At 36.7% G+C, this 17,034-nt stretch overlaps 1 protein-coding gene across 1 annotated transcript in view; it reads left to right on the top strand.

The window, feature by feature from the left end:
- LOC113052782 (citron Rho-interacting kinase-like) overlaps positions 1-16,147 on the top strand; it is a 49,438-nt gene extending 33,291 nt beyond the window's left edge. Inside the window, exons 21-39 of the mRNA XM_026217231.1 lie at positions 1,405-1,512; positions 1,794-1,992; positions 2,922-3,089; positions 5,120-5,257; positions 6,195-6,369; positions 6,454-6,542; positions 7,882-7,986; positions 8,133-8,302; positions 9,717-9,797; positions 9,903-10,038; positions 11,442-11,581; positions 11,727-11,819; positions 12,010-12,118; positions 12,321-12,449; positions 13,683-13,763; positions 13,858-13,936; positions 14,023-14,196; positions 15,210-15,528; positions 15,776-16,147. Of these exons, the coding sequence (XP_026073016.1) occupies positions 1,405-1,512; positions 1,794-1,992; positions 2,922-3,089; positions 5,120-5,257; positions 6,195-6,369; positions 6,454-6,542; positions 7,882-7,986; positions 8,133-8,302; positions 9,717-9,797; positions 9,903-10,038; positions 11,442-11,581; positions 11,727-11,819; positions 12,010-12,118; positions 12,321-12,449; positions 13,683-13,763; positions 13,858-13,936; positions 14,023-14,196; positions 15,210-15,528; positions 15,776-15,799 (2,517 nt within the window). The 3' untranslated portion in view covers positions 15,800-16,147. The remainder of the gene's footprint in view (positions 1-1,404; positions 1,513-1,793; positions 1,993-2,921; positions 3,090-5,119; positions 5,258-6,194; positions 6,370-6,453; positions 6,543-7,881; positions 7,987-8,132; positions 8,303-9,716; positions 9,798-9,902; positions 10,039-11,441; positions 11,582-11,726; positions 11,820-12,009; positions 12,119-12,320; positions 12,450-13,682; positions 13,764-13,857; positions 13,937-14,022; positions 14,197-15,209; positions 15,529-15,775) is intronic.
- The last annotated feature ends 887 nt before the right edge of the window (positions 16,148-17,034 follow it).

Genomic DNA, 17,034 nt, shown 5'->3' with positions numbered 1-17,034 from the left:
GACTAAACAGACATAATGCAGTATAACGCCCACTGCATACTATTTTTAAAAATAACTCTATTTGCTGCACTGTATACAATATGTTACAATATAAAATACAATATTTTAGTACTACCAACACACTATTATAGCTTTTATTAATATTTAATATTTTTTTTAAATATAAAAATGAAATAAAAATATTTTAAAATTACGTTTTTGTCATTTGTGTTTTTGTAAATTTTATGTATTGTATTTAATGACTATATAGTTTTTCTATTATTTTACTTCATTCAGTTTTAGTTTGTTATTTTAGCACTTCAGCGTAAACTAAATGAATGTCGCATTGGCACCTAGCTGACATATTTGATTCAGTTCACATTCGTTTTATTTCAAATAATAAAATAAATAGTTTTAATTAAGTATAAGCAATAATTAAGTATAAACAGAATTTGCCCCTTTAACACTTGCACTCTCTATTTTGATTCTATTTTATCTACTTGTTTTCTTGTTATAATTAAATATCGACCCTCTAGTACTGGTGTAATCTACTTTTGTTTTTTATTTATTATGAAAAAAACTTGATCCTCTAATAATTGCATTCTAAAACAAATTCTGCTATATCGACGGTGTATTTCAAAATGTATATTAATAATAATAGTACTGAAATACTCAGACTGAAATATTTTTTTTTATTTTTGATTTAAGATTAATTAAGACTTTTAAGGATTTTAATTTTAGTTAATGATAAATCTGTTGTTAGTGTACTATTCTAATATTAAGAAGCCATATCAGTGATCTAAGCAGCTTATTTGTACAAAATTTGTGCTAAACAGATCATTTGTGCTTAAATTGTACTAATCTAAGCTGACTTAATCGATATGAATAATACTAGTAATTTAAGAATTGAATTTTTGGAATAACTATAGAATTTTCATATAATTTTTATAATGTTTATAATAATAACATTATTGTTTAATTTATTTAATTTAATTTTATATTAGCTTTCAAAAGTTAGAACACTTTCACACTTGAAAATTGGATTAAATAATGCAAAATTATAAACCTTATTTTACAGTTTAAAATTGTTGCATTCTACATACTGCATACTGTTTAAAAACAGAGAGTTGCACTTTATTCTACAGTACATGTACTTACATTTACTTATAGTGTACATACAGTGTACTTATCTAAGAAAGTTGTGGTAATAAAAGGTAACTACATGGGGTAAGGTTAGGTTTAGGGGTAGGTTCAGGGTTAGTACCTAGTTATTACATTGTAATTACTATAATAAGTACCTAGTATGTACATGAGGAAGAGGACTGTAAAATAAAGTGCTACTGTATAGTATGCAGTGAAAAGATTGCTAGAGATCCTTTCCAAACCCAGAGGTGTGTTCTAATAGCAGTGTGGCTCCCTCTGCAGGCGGCGTACTCTCACGAAAAGGTCCAGATGGAGGGGACCATCACCCAGCAGACCAAGCTCATAGACTTCCTGCAGGCCAAGGTAGAGCACCCCTCTAAGAAGAAAAAGGTCAGAGTCATCCGCTGTAAATTCACTTCCTTAACTAATCTGACTAACTGCTTGCTGAGCTGCGTATTAGGTGCCACACTCGCGAATAACCGCATACTAACCGCGTCATCCGTCAGAAATCTCTTATATATCCTTATATGCAGACGCCCTGAGTAAGTGAGCTGTAGAAGGGGACAGCTGATGTGACTGGATGTGTAGGGATGGAAAGGCAGGATAGAGTCCTAGTGTGTCTGTTAGGTGTGAGCCTGGGCCATTCACTAGGTCTCGTGTTTGGGGTGCAGGGGCTGTTCGGCGGCCGGCGGCGAGAGGATCTGCTGGCAGCGCTGGCGGCGCAGGGACAGACGCAGGTGCCCGCTGTGCCCGCCGTGACCCCTGTCCCCCTGCAGTACAGTGACCTGAAGGTGGCGCTGGAGAAGGAACGTGCTCGCTGCTCGGAGCTGGAGGAAGCCCTGCAGAAAACACGGCTGGAGCTCAGAGAGGGTGAGACGCTGGCTCATACAATCACGCAAAAGCAACATGAAAAAAAAAACATTCACAGAAAACTGTCCTTTTGCTTTCCTCAGAAGAAAGTAAGTCGTGTGGTTTAGAAATTGCATTTAAAATATTTTAAGAGTTTAGAGGACTCTGCTTGAATTGTGACTAGAATGAATGATAAATACAGACTATAAATTACATTATAATTCTGTTTTTATAGGTTATAAATTACAACATATCTGCAATTATTGTAATATACTGTACTGTTTGAAAATATTGAAGATTTTTTATAATATTATTAATTCTTAAAATATTAAAATGAATAGTTTTATTCAGCAAGGATGCATTAAGTGGATCAAAAGTGAAAGTATATATATATATATATATAAATGTATTACAAACAAATTATTTTGCAAACAAATGCTGTTTTTTATATATAACATTCATCAAAGAATTAGAAAAAAAATGATAATTGTTTCCACAAAAATTTTATATTTTTTAAAAAGATAAAGATACTTTTTTAAAGAATCCAACCCTTTTTATTGCATTAAGGATGCATTAAATTGATAAAAAAAAAATGACAGTTAAGACATTTATAATGTTACAAAGTATTTATATTTCAAATAATTAGAATGATTTCTGAAGATCATGTGACACTGAAAACTGGAGTAATGATGCTAGAAAATTCAGCTTTTGATCGCAGAGATAAATTACATTTGAAAATATATTCAAATAGAAAATAGCTATTTTAATTTGTAATAATATTTAACTATTTTTACTGTATTTTTGATCAAATAAATGCAGCCTTGGTGAACAAAAGAGACGTTGGAATGGTAGTGTAATATAAAGCATTATTGAAATGCCACAAACCGTGGGTAACATTCTCAGACGTGCTGGTTTCTCAGTCGTCTCACTGTATTCTCTCCGCTCAACAGTTCAGTTTAATAAAGCCCTGGAGCACAGCGGTACTCCAGCCACTCCAGGTTTGGCTCGTCAGCAGCTCATGATGTCCACCAAATCCACCAAATCCCCCGAGCACCAGCCCAGCAGCGGCCTGATGTCGTCCAGCTCCGGCCGCAGGAAGGACGCTGCCAATCCCGAAGGTGAGAACAGAGACCTTTTTAATATTCAAAACATAAGCAGAACAGCAATTGTGTTCTCTTGGTCCTTCTTGCCATTTCATCTCATGCTATGAAAAGAGAGATTAAATCAGAAGCTTGTAAGAAAATGCTGATGTGATGCTGTTTCAATATGAGATGAGGAGACTGTGTCCTCTGAAGGACTCCAGAAATGTTTCGGCTCGTGTCTGTCCACACTCACTGTCCTCTCTGTTGTCGTTCCACAGAAATAAGGAGAGTCACTTCTGAAAGTAAGTTCTTACATAACAGGCTCAGGCGGCCCACTCTCAAGAAACCGTGCCATTTGTGATTGAAATATCTTTTATTTAATTATTTACGCTTTCATTTCTAAAGGTTACTGATGAGCCTTCAAGGTGAGGCTGATATATACCTAAAACTCATGAGATACAGATAAAACTGAAACACAAACTTCTGTTCTCATATCATTTTCTCGAATATGATGTCAGAAAGGTTTAACAGAGTTTCAGAGAAAGTAAGATACACCTTTTGCATTATTATATATATACAGTACAGACCAAAAGTTTGGACATAACTATTTTTTTATGTTTTTGAAAGAAGTTTCTTCTGCTCATCAAGCCTGCATTTATTTGATCAAGAATACAGAAAAAACAGTAATATTGTGAAATATTATTACAACTTAAAATAATAGTTTTCTAATTGAATATACTTAAAAAAATAATTTATTCCTGTGATGCAAAGCTGAATTTTCAGCATCATTCCTCCAGCCTTCAGTGTCACATGTAACATCAGTCGATCACATGATCATTTAGAAATCATTCTAATATTCTGATTTATTATGAGTGATGGAAACAGTTCTGCTGTCTAATATATTTGATCAATAAAAGGTTCAAAAGAACTGCATTTATTCAAAATAAAAATAAAAATTCTAATAATATATATTCTAATAATATATTTTTTATTTACTATCACTTTTTAATCAATTTAACACAGTATTGATTTTATTTTAAAAAAAAGAAAGAAAAAAAATTACTGACCCCAAATTACTGCCCAGTAGAGTATATTGTTATTACAAAATATTTATATTTTAAAAACATAGCTGCTTCTTTTTTTTATTCATCAAAGTATCCTAAAAAAGTATCACATGTTCTGAAAAAATATGAAGCAGCAGAACTGTTTCCAACTTTGATAATGAATCATCATATTAGAATGATTTCTAAAGGATCATGTGATAATGATCCTAAAAATTCAGCTTTGCATCACAGAAATAAATGATCATTTAAAGTATAATAAATGTAAAAACAATTATTTTGAATTGTAATAATATATCACAATAATTACATTTTTTTCTGTATTTTTGATCAAATAAATGCAGGCTTGATGAGCAGAAGAAACTTCTATCAAAAACATTAAAAATAGTAATGTTTCCAAACCTTTGGTCTGTACTGTATATATTACAAACATATGTGTTTTAAATGTGACAGTGTTCAGTCATGGCAACACAAATGGCACCGTTTTCTGAGAATGAAGCAGGCGTCTCCCAATATCTTTTTTTTTTTCTTGATATGATCTTTTTTTTTTATCCCTGCGGAGATAAGCTCTCTGGCCAAATCCAAACATGTCATTCAAGTCTTTTGGCCATCGTACACTCACTATATTGAATGAACATGAGCTGTATCAGGTCATCATGGTTGATGGCTGCAGACTTCCACTCAGGACATCAGGGAATGATTGTGGATCTCTAAAGCTCCTGCACGCAGATCTGTCCGGACACTGAGCTTATCTCGAATATATGGCCATACTCCTGCTGTATGCCATGCAGAATGCCAGAACTCCGAAATCCTTGCATGCTCGTGCCCAAGCCACCAATGACCGCTTGGACAGTGCAGTGAGCTGGTTTCACCCTCTGGTGGAGAAATGTTCTCAGGAGAGGACATTTTCAGCTTGCTTTGGCCTGTTTGCATAAGATATTTAGACGGGTGTAAGATGCACAAAACTGTTTTTAAGAGAGTGTGTCTGTCTGTTTGATCCTGTAGAGTACACCAGACGTGTGAAGGACAGGATTCATCACAACACTCCTCACCGCTTCACACAGGGACTCAACATGAGAGCGGCCCGCTGCACCGTCTGTCTGGACACTGTCCATTTCGGACGACAAGCCGCGACGTGCATCGGTACGGATCTCATGTAAACTCTTTCCAGATAAACTATAGATATACTTAAAAGTCAGGATGTGCCGATAATACTTTTCCCATATAGATTACGATAGCGATACTATTCACTTCATTGTACAAATACTGGGTGGAAAAAACACTGAAAAAATGGTAACATCTAAATTAAGTCAAAAATAGTATTTAACATCACTGAATCAGCCTAAATATATTATTTGTACAAACAAAACAATGTTTTTATGGGTTAAACTAGCTGGAAATGCAGTGGAAGTAGCTGAAGTCACAATTACAGGTTGAAAGTTTTTGGTTGGCTTAATTTTTGTAAAAAAATGACTCCTTTAGTCTCTTTCGTGCTTAATTATGCTTGTTAACCCTGAAGCTAAAATAAGTAGTTTTTACATCTATATTTTACATGTATATTTTACATGAAATGCAGGAAAAAATAAAAGGAATTGAGGGAATGCAATATTAATCGTGTGCACGTTTTAGTACATTGAGAGAACGAATTAGTAAATCGTGCACACAATTTCTTTATTTTTTCGTGCATGTCATGTGTGGTGCTCTGTAATATTTTTTATTTTTTTTGCAAGGTGTCATTTCTTCTGAAAACACATGGCCTTTAAAATATAAATATAAATATATACTATATTTTATTTGTAATTTAAACAGTATATTTTATCCTCTTTTGGAAAGTCATATTGAGTTTTTTTTTTTTTTCATTTGAGCCAATGGGAGTGCAAAAAATGCTTTGTTGTATTGTCCATTCACCACTGTAGAAGATACTATAATGATTTGTGCTTCAGTAAAACACAGAAATGTGAAAAGGGCCCGCTGGTGTTTTTTAATAGATCGCTGACCCGATCAGGTCAACCTGGGTTAAAGCTGAAGCTGTTGATCCTCTTTCTGTGTTGGTTTAACCATCCTCTCTCTCCTGCTTTAGAATGTCACGCTTTGTGCCATCCGAAATGCTCCCCATACCTTCCAGCCACCTGCGGCGTTCCCACCGAATACGCACTGCATCTGTCCGAGGCTCTGTGTCGGGAAAAGGGAAGCACGTCCGGCCTGAAGGATGTCGGAGGACACATGAGGCTGGAGGGATGGCTGAAGCAGCCCAGGTGAGCCGTGTACCAAGATCATAATCACCTTCAGGAGAGAAGCAAACACTAAATGGACATGCAATTGTGGTTGTCCTCCTGCAGAAATGGGAAGCGTGGCCAGGGCTGGGAGAGGAAGTACGTGGTGCTGGATGGATATAAAGTCATCACGTATGAGACGGAGCCAAGAGACGGTCTGTGAATGTTTATACTTTCCCCAATGTTCACCAGTTCTGTTTGCACACAGCATGTGTTCATCTCTGTTGGAAAATCTTGAATCTTATTGGTTTAACCTGCTCAAGCCAGTTAATGGATTGCTGTAACTTGTTTTTGCTGAATCCGGGTGGTTACCAACTTTACCAAATTAAGTTGGTAGTTCCTCCTGATCAACAATCTAGACATCTTAAACCAACTTAAGGAGGTCTGGTGGTCTCCCAACCAAAGCAGTTGATAAAAACCCATTTAAAACCATCGATCCAAACCAGACTGTCCATCAAAAACTGGGTTGATGGCACTGTCACAAGTGACCCAACCACACTTTGCTTGTTTTTATTTATCGGACTTCCACTTATTCAAACCTTTTTTCTAATTTATGTACTTGCATATTGCTATTATTTTATTTATTTCTTGAATTTAATATTCTATTCTACTCTATTCTGTGTACCGAGAGACACCAATTTAGGTAGGGCTCTACAGTTTTTGGAAAACATGGATGGTATCATGGAATGCAGTCGTAAAAATGGAATTTAATTTATAACATAGAATGTCAGAATTCGACAAATTTGGAATGAATGACTCAAAAGAAGGTCAGTATTTTTCGGACTATAAGTCGCACCTGAGTATAAGTCGCATCAGTCCAAAAATACGTCATGATGAGGAAAAAAAACATATATAAGTCGCACTTGACTATAAGTCGCATTTATTTAGAACCAAGAGAAAACATTACCGTCTACAGCCACGAGAGGGCGCTCAATGTCTTCAGTGTAGACTACAGGAGCACTTAGCAGCATAGAGCGCCCTCTGGCGGCTGTAGATGGTAATGTTTTCTATTGGTTCAGTTCTCTAGTTCATGTCAAATTAATTTTGTTAAATAAGTCGCACCTGACTATAAGTCGCAGGACCAGCCAAACTATGAAAAAAAGTGCGACTTATAGTCCGGAAAATACGATAAATCAAATGGCGATGTCGATCTGTGAATGAAAGCACAAAAAGACTTCTGAATCCTGAACATGAATCCTCTGCGAGTCTCTAAAAAGGCATAGACGTGTGATTTTTCATACTGAAGCGCATGACGCTTGTGATGTTTTCAGCGTCTGCCGTCTCACTAAATGAGGACATAAATAGGGCCCTACACTTTAGTTTTTCTCTTTTTTTTTTTTTTGCTGCGAATGGCTGTAAATGACCAAAATGGACAAGCTAGAAACCACGTTAAACTAGTAATATCTATTAGTTTTATCTATTTTCCAGCAGAGATGGAATGACAGGTGTGGAATGATGTCCCTTGATGTGACTGATGTATAATCTGTCCTCTAGAGTCGGTGAAGCCGCTGGATGAGTTTGAGTTGTGTCTCTCTGATGGAGACGTGACTGTTCATTCTGCAGTCGGTGCTTCTGAGCTGCCCAACACGACCAAGACAGGTGATGTGTTACCTGTGAAATTGCACTGTACTATGCATGTCCTTACTAACTTTTTTGGTGTGCTGATTGTAAATTCAGAAAGTAGCCCATGTTCAAATGTACAGTAACATGTTTTTCTGTCTTCTAACGTAACTGTATGTGTTCAGATGTGCCGTATGTGGTGAAGTTGGAGTCGTCTCCGCAGTCGACATGCTGGCCCGGTCAGACTCTGTACCTCATGACCTCAGGGTTTTCTGAGAAACAGCGCTGGGTGGCCGTGCTGGAAGCCATTGTGGCCAGCAGTCGTGGGGCGAGAGAGAAAGCCGAAGCAGACGCTGTGAGTGAGAGGAACCAGAAACACCCACAGGCCGTTCATAGTGACATTTAAAGAGTCAGTGCAGTGACATGCAAGGCAGAAACTGTAGGTTTGTCTCTTCTTACCAGTACAGCTGGATGCAGGGAAACATACTGATAACAGGGATGCAAACTCACCATGGGTGAAAAAGTTAACAAAGACGTGCAACCCCCACCCCAAAAAAAAAAAAATCAAATAAATGCTTATGATATTTAAATCATTTATTATCTTTTAACTCTACAGATGTGCAGTAAATTCACTTTAAAGATACACTTTTCTTTAATGAAGATGATATGAAAAAATCCTGGTGGAAAACAAAGACTAAAGATGAAAATTACTTAATTATTATTATAACCAGCAGAGGATCACTCATTAGCTCAGTTGCCATTTCCACTCCGAGTTATTATATAATGACTATTTTAACTTTTTTTTTTTTTTTTTTTTACTATGCTGAAGTATAGCATATACAATTAAATAATAATGCACTAAATACTTTGATTTTTTTTTTTTTTTGATTTAATAAAAAAAAAAAATACTTTGTTTTAAAAGTTATTTTGACATCGGCCTTCCAGATGTTTTGTCAGATGTCATCACTGTCAATCAAAGCTTGTAGAACAATTTAGTGTCTCTCGTCATTTTTTTTACAATCATGTTGTCATTCCTGAAAAACACTAAATGTGCACATTTGGTTCTCTTAGACAAGCAACACTTTACTTCAAATCATGAATGGATTATGTAGAGAAACCAAGCAAAGTGCACTTGCCTTATGGTGCAACTGACCGAGATTACTCATGCAAATACTCCTGGTATAATCAACTATATACACAATCAGCCTCTTATTTACTTTATTTATCATTATAATAGGAAGATGTGCGAGCATGTAGAACTCTGTAAACTAAAACAAATGAGTTTAGAGCAGATTCTGACTAACCTACAGTAAACACCCCTGATTGGCCGTTGCGTTACACAGAGATGCCTGTGATTGGCTACAATACTCAACACTGCAAAACACATTTTTTAAAAACACAAGTATTTTAAAAACGGACAAGTTTGCATCCCTGCTCACGGTCTCCAGAGTCCTCGTCTCCTCAGCTCACCGGAATGAGATGCAGTCCACAGGGAAGTTATGCTGTTGTCATGTTCACGCACGAGACACGTTTATTTTATTTTATTATTTTTATTACCTTGTATGTCCAAAACTGTCACTTATCACAAAAACAAAAAACAAAAAAAAACACGTTCTCATCGGATCAACACGAATCTCATAGGTGACCATATTGATCTCAAAAAGGTGAGTTTTCACCGAATCTATGTGCAAAGTGCATAAAATGAAAAATGCACTTTTTAAATATATTTTTTTACACATCCTCATGATGGTGTTTTTGGTTCTGTTCAGAAATTGTTGGGTAACTCCTTACTCAAACTAGAAGGAGATGATCGCCTGGATATCAACTGCACCCTCCCACTGACTGATCAGGTACCTGTGTCATACACAATCGCTATGTTTTACAAGATTTATTTCATTATATTCAGTCTATATTTGTTGTAGTCTGATATACCATCATTTTATTTTTGTCATCAGATTGTATTGGTGGGCTCTGAGGAAGGTCTGTATGCCCTGAATGTGATTAAGAACTCCCTCACTCACATCCCGGGTCTGGGATCCGTGTTTCAGATTTACATCATCAAGGAGCACGAAAAGCTGCTGATGATCGTGGGTGAGCATAAATCATGACCCTTTACTGTCGGTTTCGGAAACCAAAACTGAATGACCGTTTTTTTTTCTTTTTTTTCGAACATGATAATATCTAGCATTTGTGTACTAAGTGCCATGATAATGCTATTTTATTTTATTTAAAGTACTCCTACAGCTCAAACAGTAGAGCATGGTGCTTGCAACACAAAGAACTGTGTAAATACTTTGATACATTAGTATGCTAATTATTATGTTAAAATACCATGGTATTATATTTACATTTAGTAATTTAGGCTAGCAGACACTGTTATCCAACCAACAAAAGAGCAACAACATTAGTGCTGTGACAAGTCCTGGTTTGTTTATCGCAGAACACGTAGCAAATTTTTATTTTATTTTATGTAGAATAGAAAAAGAATAGAGAATGCTAGTGTTAGAGGGTAATTCTTTTAAATACATAAAAAAACTAGATCTAATAGAAATATGCATTGTGGATAGTTTGTGTTTCTAATGAACAACCAAAAGTTATTTATCTTACATTTATCCACATGAGGAAAAAATGCATTGCTAGTCGGCATCACCTAGTGTGCAGGCATGAATTAGCACAAGGCGTTTCGCGCTCGATGTGAAAGCAGCTTACGTTGAATGAAAATAAAACAAGTAGATAGAATATAAATTGAATAGAGAGTGCAAGTATTGGAGGATCAAGTGAAGAGATGTGTCATTTATTGATGATGGCTATTGGCTAAAGACTAATTGAGTTGGACATGATTCCACCAGCAGGGAACAGTTAAGATAAAAGTCAGTGAACGTGATTTTGTGCCTCTTTGGGATGCACTGTATTGTACTGTTCAATTGCAGAACACAAGCTTCTGGAGGCACATAATTCTGAAGTAATGAATTTAAGGGTGTAGCGCTACTATAGTAGTCGTTTTGTAGGCAAACAGATCACAAGTCTAAGGTTTCTGGCTGTTTTTTAAGGAGTTATGGTTGATGGGCCTAGCTGGATGGAGAAATTGTGATGAAGTGATGAAACCTCAAACAGTTCTGTCTTGGCAAGGTTGAGTTGAAGTTGATGGTCCTTCCTACAGAAACAAATATCTGTTAGACATGCTGAAATGAGAGCAGCTTTCGTCGGATAATCAGGATGGAGTGAGAGGTAGAGTTGAGAGTCATCAGCATAGCAGTGATATAAAAAGCCATGTTTCTGGACGACATAATCTAGTGATGCCATGTAGACAGAAAAGAGAAGTGGTCCAAGAACTGAGCCCTGAGGCACCCCAGTAATTAGATGTTGTGACTTGAACGACTCACCCTCCAAATTACCTTATTACATGATACCACCACTGTACCATAAAAAAAAACCACAGTACTGTTTGACAAAGGATGCATTTAAAATAAGTCGATTATGATGATGTGTTGCAGGGGATGAGCGGGCACTGTGTCTGGTGGAGATTAAGAAAGTGAAACAGTCTCTGTCCCAGTCTCACCTCCCCACGCTACCTGAGATTGTGCCATATATTTTTGAGACCGTCAAGGGCTGTCATCTGTTCGCCGCAGGCAGGGTGAGGCTTCAGTCACCATGTGTTTCACAGCATTGCAACTTCCTCTCTGTGTATTTTTACTGCACTGTATTGCATCATGCCTTGTTGTGATGTGCAATGCAACAAATTTGTACCTTACATGGTTTCGTGTCTATTCTTGCTTTAGATAGAAAATGGTCCATGCATTTGTGCTGCAATGCCCAACAAAGTCACAATTCTACGATACAACGACAATCTGAACAAATTCTGTATACGGAAGGTAAGTGACATTTGAGGTTCTGGGTCTTGAAGCAAACTAATTCATATGTCACAAAAAATGTAGCAACTTAATTCCTTTGCAAACAGCTGTGGTGTTTGACGTGCTGTTGCCTTGTGGTCTGACTTTAATGACTCCTCCAGAGATGGCTCACATGAACACATCCCTAATGATCCGTCTCTTTATCTCTCAGGAGATTGAAACGCTTGAGCCGTGCAGCTGTATCCACTTCACCAGCTACAGCATCATCATTGGTACCAATAAATTCTACGAGATTGAGATGAAGCAGTGTGTTCTGGACGGTACGTATATATATCAATGACGTCTGATATCTCCCGTGATTGATCTGTAATTGAAAAGGATTCAGCTAGTCATTGCAGTCACATTTGCGTATTTCAGGTCGGACCGGGTGGCAGGGCATTTGTGAGAACATGATCAGGCCTTTATAATTTATAATTGTGCATAATGTAATCAGCGTTTTGTATGATGGGCTGTTTTTGGCAGAGTTCCTGGACAAGAATGACGTGTCGCTGGCATCGGCTGTGTTCACTGGATCCTCCCACAGTTTCCCCATCTCCATCGTCCAGGTGTCCAGCACTCCACAGAAGGAAGAATATCTGCTCTGCTTCCACGGTTAGACACCCATCACACCATTTAAACTACAGCAAGCTCCTGTTTCATGAGAAGATTAGTTGCATGAGCAACAATCCTAACAAAATCATTATGTACTCACCGTCATGTTGTTCCTAACACAGTGTTTTTTTTCTGTAATGTACAATTAAAAAGTATGTAGTATGCAGTTTGAATGTTCACGGTTCCTGACGCATTTTTCTTAGGTTTCAGCATCAATGTAACAGAGTTCATAGTCACAGGAAAAAGGAGCCGGGAACTGGCAAACATTCTAATAATTCAATTCAATTAAATTCAAGTTTATTTGTATAGCGCTTTTTACGATACAAATCATTGCAAAGCAACTTTATTGAAAAAATTAAGTTTCTACAATATTTAGTAGTAGCTTATAAATGGTGATCAGTTTATGTGCAAATGACAGGAATTTTCAGAAAGATAAAACTTTAATAATAAAATAAACACAAAATAGCACGACAGCTTTTATCATTTTAGACGTTTGATATATTCGACCATAAGTGCTCTGCGAAGTCATTTCAGAAAGGCAAGGCATAGAGGAAAAAACAATAATGTACATTATGTGGAAAATAATGTGATTTTTTTTAACCTTAAATTGCATAAACACATTGCATTACACTAAATTCACAAAATAATGCTCTTTTTAGCAACATCATATGACCCCTTTATGATTTTCCAAAATTTACAAGATTTTAATTCTGAAATTATTGTTTATAATTCAGTTATAAACCCCTATTTATAAAACTTGTTATACTGCATTTCTCTCCACTGGATGCCATCAGCTGCTGAATTAAATATTACATGTGATGACAATGCAGCATGCTGTACTATAAAACATTTTTCAGAATTCATTGTCACTAACGTTACAGTTATTACTGTTGTGCATTGTTACTGTTTTTCCAAAATAATTTTTGTCCATGTTTATTTTCTGTATTCGGGATTCTGTTCAAATTGTTAATTTTATTTATCAAAAAGCATGTCTAATTAATGAATGAAACTTATACAATTTAACAGCAATTTATAAAAATTTTAGGGCCCTATATACATTTTTTTTTCTTTTTTTTTTCTCAGTTTCTGAATTTGACATTTTTTAAAGTGGAATTTTTCCCAAATTCCCAAATAAGATTTTTTTTTAATTAATTTGAATGGTTTAGTAACATTTTAATGATCACAAGCAGTTTCTGCGTTGGTTTTCTTTAAATGTCTGGTTTCTGATAACAGAGATCGGTGTGTTTGTGGACGCTTACGGCCGAAGAAGTCGTCCTGATGATTTCAAATGGAGTCGTCTCCCTCTGACATTCGGTAGCCAGTTTTCCTTTTGTTACAAACCGAAATGTGTAAAACAGAGTGATGAGGATCTTCAGGATCACTAACCGAGTCATCTGTCTGTTTCCAGCATTCAGAGAGCCGTATCTGTTTGTGACCTACTTCAACTCTCTGGATGTTATTGAGATTCAGGGCCATGCAGCTCTTGGGTAAGATGTTTAGCAACATGCATGCACATAAGACAGCAAAAATAACATTAGAACTTGAGAGTGACTGTAAATCCTCTTTAAAACAGGCCTCCGAGTCTCGTTCACCTGGACATTCCTAACCCGCGTTATCTGGGTCCGGCCATATCGTCTGGTGCCATCTATCTGGCCTCGTCCTATCAGAACAAACTGCGGGTCATCTGCTGTAAGGGCAGCCTGGTGCGGGAGTCTGGGGAACTGCAGAGGACCGGTTCGAGCAGGAGGTGTGGGTTATGACGATTTATTAGAGTGATATTCTGGCGTTACATTGAGCGTGAACGTTTGAAAATCAGATGAGATATATTTGCTGATTTAACCTGTTGCCACACATTCTATTTTAATGCAGCAAATTACTAAACTACTTGACAACTATAATCCATTAAAATAGCATTCTAATGAACTATATTATTTAATGGAAGAATTATATGTTGTGATTATTATAAATAATCAGGGATTAAAAAATACAGAACCGGAAACACATTTTAGGTACATAATCTATAATGGTCAATACAGTCAGTTGTGGGCTGTTATTTTTGCATTATCTATATATTATAGTATTCATTAATTTGTATAAATTTAGTTTAAGTTTTAATAAATTTGCTATTTCCTTATTAGTTTTAGTTTCAGTAATTTTACTTCAACTTAAATTTATTTTCAGTTAACTGCAAAGAGATAAAAAAAATTATCTTTATATATATATATACTGTGTGTGTGTGTGTGTGTGTGTGTGTGAACTTTAGGCAATGAAAAGATTCAGTCAACAGGAAGTGATGTAAATCTGAAAGTTTACTGTTAAATTGTTGTTCTTTTAGATTAAAAATGATGGGAACACAATAATAATGTTGTTAGCTGGTATCCAGCTTTTAAAAGTAACATTCAGTCTGGAACAGTTGCAACAATTTTCTGTTAGATATATTCTGCAGCAAGTCTCGTTTCTAATCCCAGTAAATAGTACATATAACTATTCAATGTTTGCTATCTATATTAGCTTATTTTTTATCACACAGAATAAAAATACACTAAGTTAAAGGCAACTTTTTTTATCAGACAATTCAGATTTTTCTCAGAATTTGTAAGTTTATATCTAACGATGCAAGTTTAAATGGCACATTTATTGCTGAATTCATGCAATCAGCTCAGGTGTCTAAACTTACTGCTTTATCGATATTTCATGTTCACAAACCGTATAAATCTTGTGTGCAGTCAAAGCATCATGCATTTACCCAAATCTTCACAGCAGCCCAAACAAGCGCGGGCCGCCCACCTACAACGAGCACATCTCCAAGCGCCTGGCCTCGGGCCCCGGGGCCCAGGAGGGGCCTCTGCACCGCGAGCCCAGCACCCCTCACCGCTACCGCGAGGGCCGCACGGAGTTCAGGAGGGACAAATCTCCAGCCCGGCCTCTGGAGCGCGAGAAGTCGCCCGGTCGGGCTGTGCTAGACAGCCGCAGGGAGAGATCGCCCGGGCGCTTCGAGAGCAGCGGCAGCGAGAGAGACCGGGAGCGTTCACGCCATCACACTAGCTCTGTTCGCACCCAGCTGACCCCCGTCAACAAGGTACGCATGAGACACTGCCACGTAAACTGTGTATCCTCTTAGGGATCAGGTTTGACGATGTTCATGCATGCTCAAATGCATGAACATCCGTTACTTTGTAGTTAAATTCCTTCTAGTTATGGCCTCAAACAGGATGCTCAGCAGCAGTAATGCAGCAGTAATGATGTTTCTGAGCTGATCTGCGTCAGACAGGGCAGGCAGCCTGTTGAAGTGTTGAAGTGACCTCTTTATCCTGGTGGTGGTGTAGGTTTGGGACCAGTCTTCAGTCTGAGAGCGTCCCGGAGGGATGACGTAAGAGCCATCGTCCACCTCCCGCGTGGATGGACATGTCCTTTTAACAGGCGCTTCGTAAAACTCGGAACTATATCATCTCATGCCTGTAACCGTGAACAAAGCCATGTTATTCACTCGCAGCCCCAGAGTCTGGGACGTTGTGCTGATGTTGTAAACCCTGTCCATGCTCCAAGCGTTCATGAAGAAAAACCACTGCAGTTTTTAAGGGGAAAGACTTTGATGGAATATTCCTGGTTCAGGACTATAAGCTCTAGCAACAGCATTTTTGTGGCATTTAATGATGAATTATTTTGACTTGTCCCCCACTTTTTACAATCTTTTTTTTGCACTTTTCTATTTTCTATATCTATTAGCATCAGTAGATTTAAATTAAACATAATTAAAACATAATACACTACCCATTTTCTCAAATTAGTTTTTTTTTCCAGTTTCATTCCTGTCTATATCCTGGAAGGTTTTTAGAGGGGTTTGTTCATATATAATTCTTATTATTTATAACATTTTATTTCTAAAACCTGATTGATAAAACTTGAGTAATAAAAAGGAAAAAATCCAAAATCCTGTCTGTGAAAACATCAATTAAATTTCAACAAAATCAAACAAAAAATACGACCCTGCCAATTATCTGATGTTCAGATTTCTGTTTTGCAAATGAATGCATATTTATTTAATACCTCATTCACAACATTTTAGAAAACCTGTATTCCAAAAGAGTTTTCACAGTTTACTGATTCATAGATTGGTAAATGTATGTTGATACCTGTTAAAAGTTTTACCCTATTTACCTTTGGTTTCTTGGATAGATTCGCCAAAAATTTACCCTGGTTAACAAAACAATTGATGGTAGCCAAATAAATAAATCATTTGGAAGTCGATGGCTAATGTTGACTGTATATATATATAATGTTTTTAATTTTAAAGTGGCTTAATCACCCATTTAGTGGTAGGACTGCTGTAGATTGTGTCGTTTTCTTCATGGAAACAGGCTTATTGTGAATATCCCTGTGTGAAAATGATCAATCTACTGACCTTAATGTACACTGATGAGGCATAAAATGTGCATTTATCAACTCTCTTATTGCAAGTTAACCCCCATTTTTGGTTTAGTTGAAATTAAGGCCTGTGGTAACGGACAGCAGACCACAAACGCTGTCCATTTATACTGAACCCGGAATATTCCTTTAACTAAATGAGCACATTGTAAATATGCTG

This window comes from Carassius auratus, chromosome 33, assembly GCF_003368295.1.
Source record: "Carassius auratus strain Wakin chromosome 33, ASM336829v1, whole genome shotgun sequence".
Classification (NCBI taxonomy): Eukaryota; Metazoa; Chordata; class Actinopteri; order Cypriniformes; family Cyprinidae; genus Carassius; species Carassius auratus.
The sequence above is the reverse complement of the archived record's forward strand: the minus strand, read 5'-3'. Positions and strand labels throughout refer to the sequence as shown.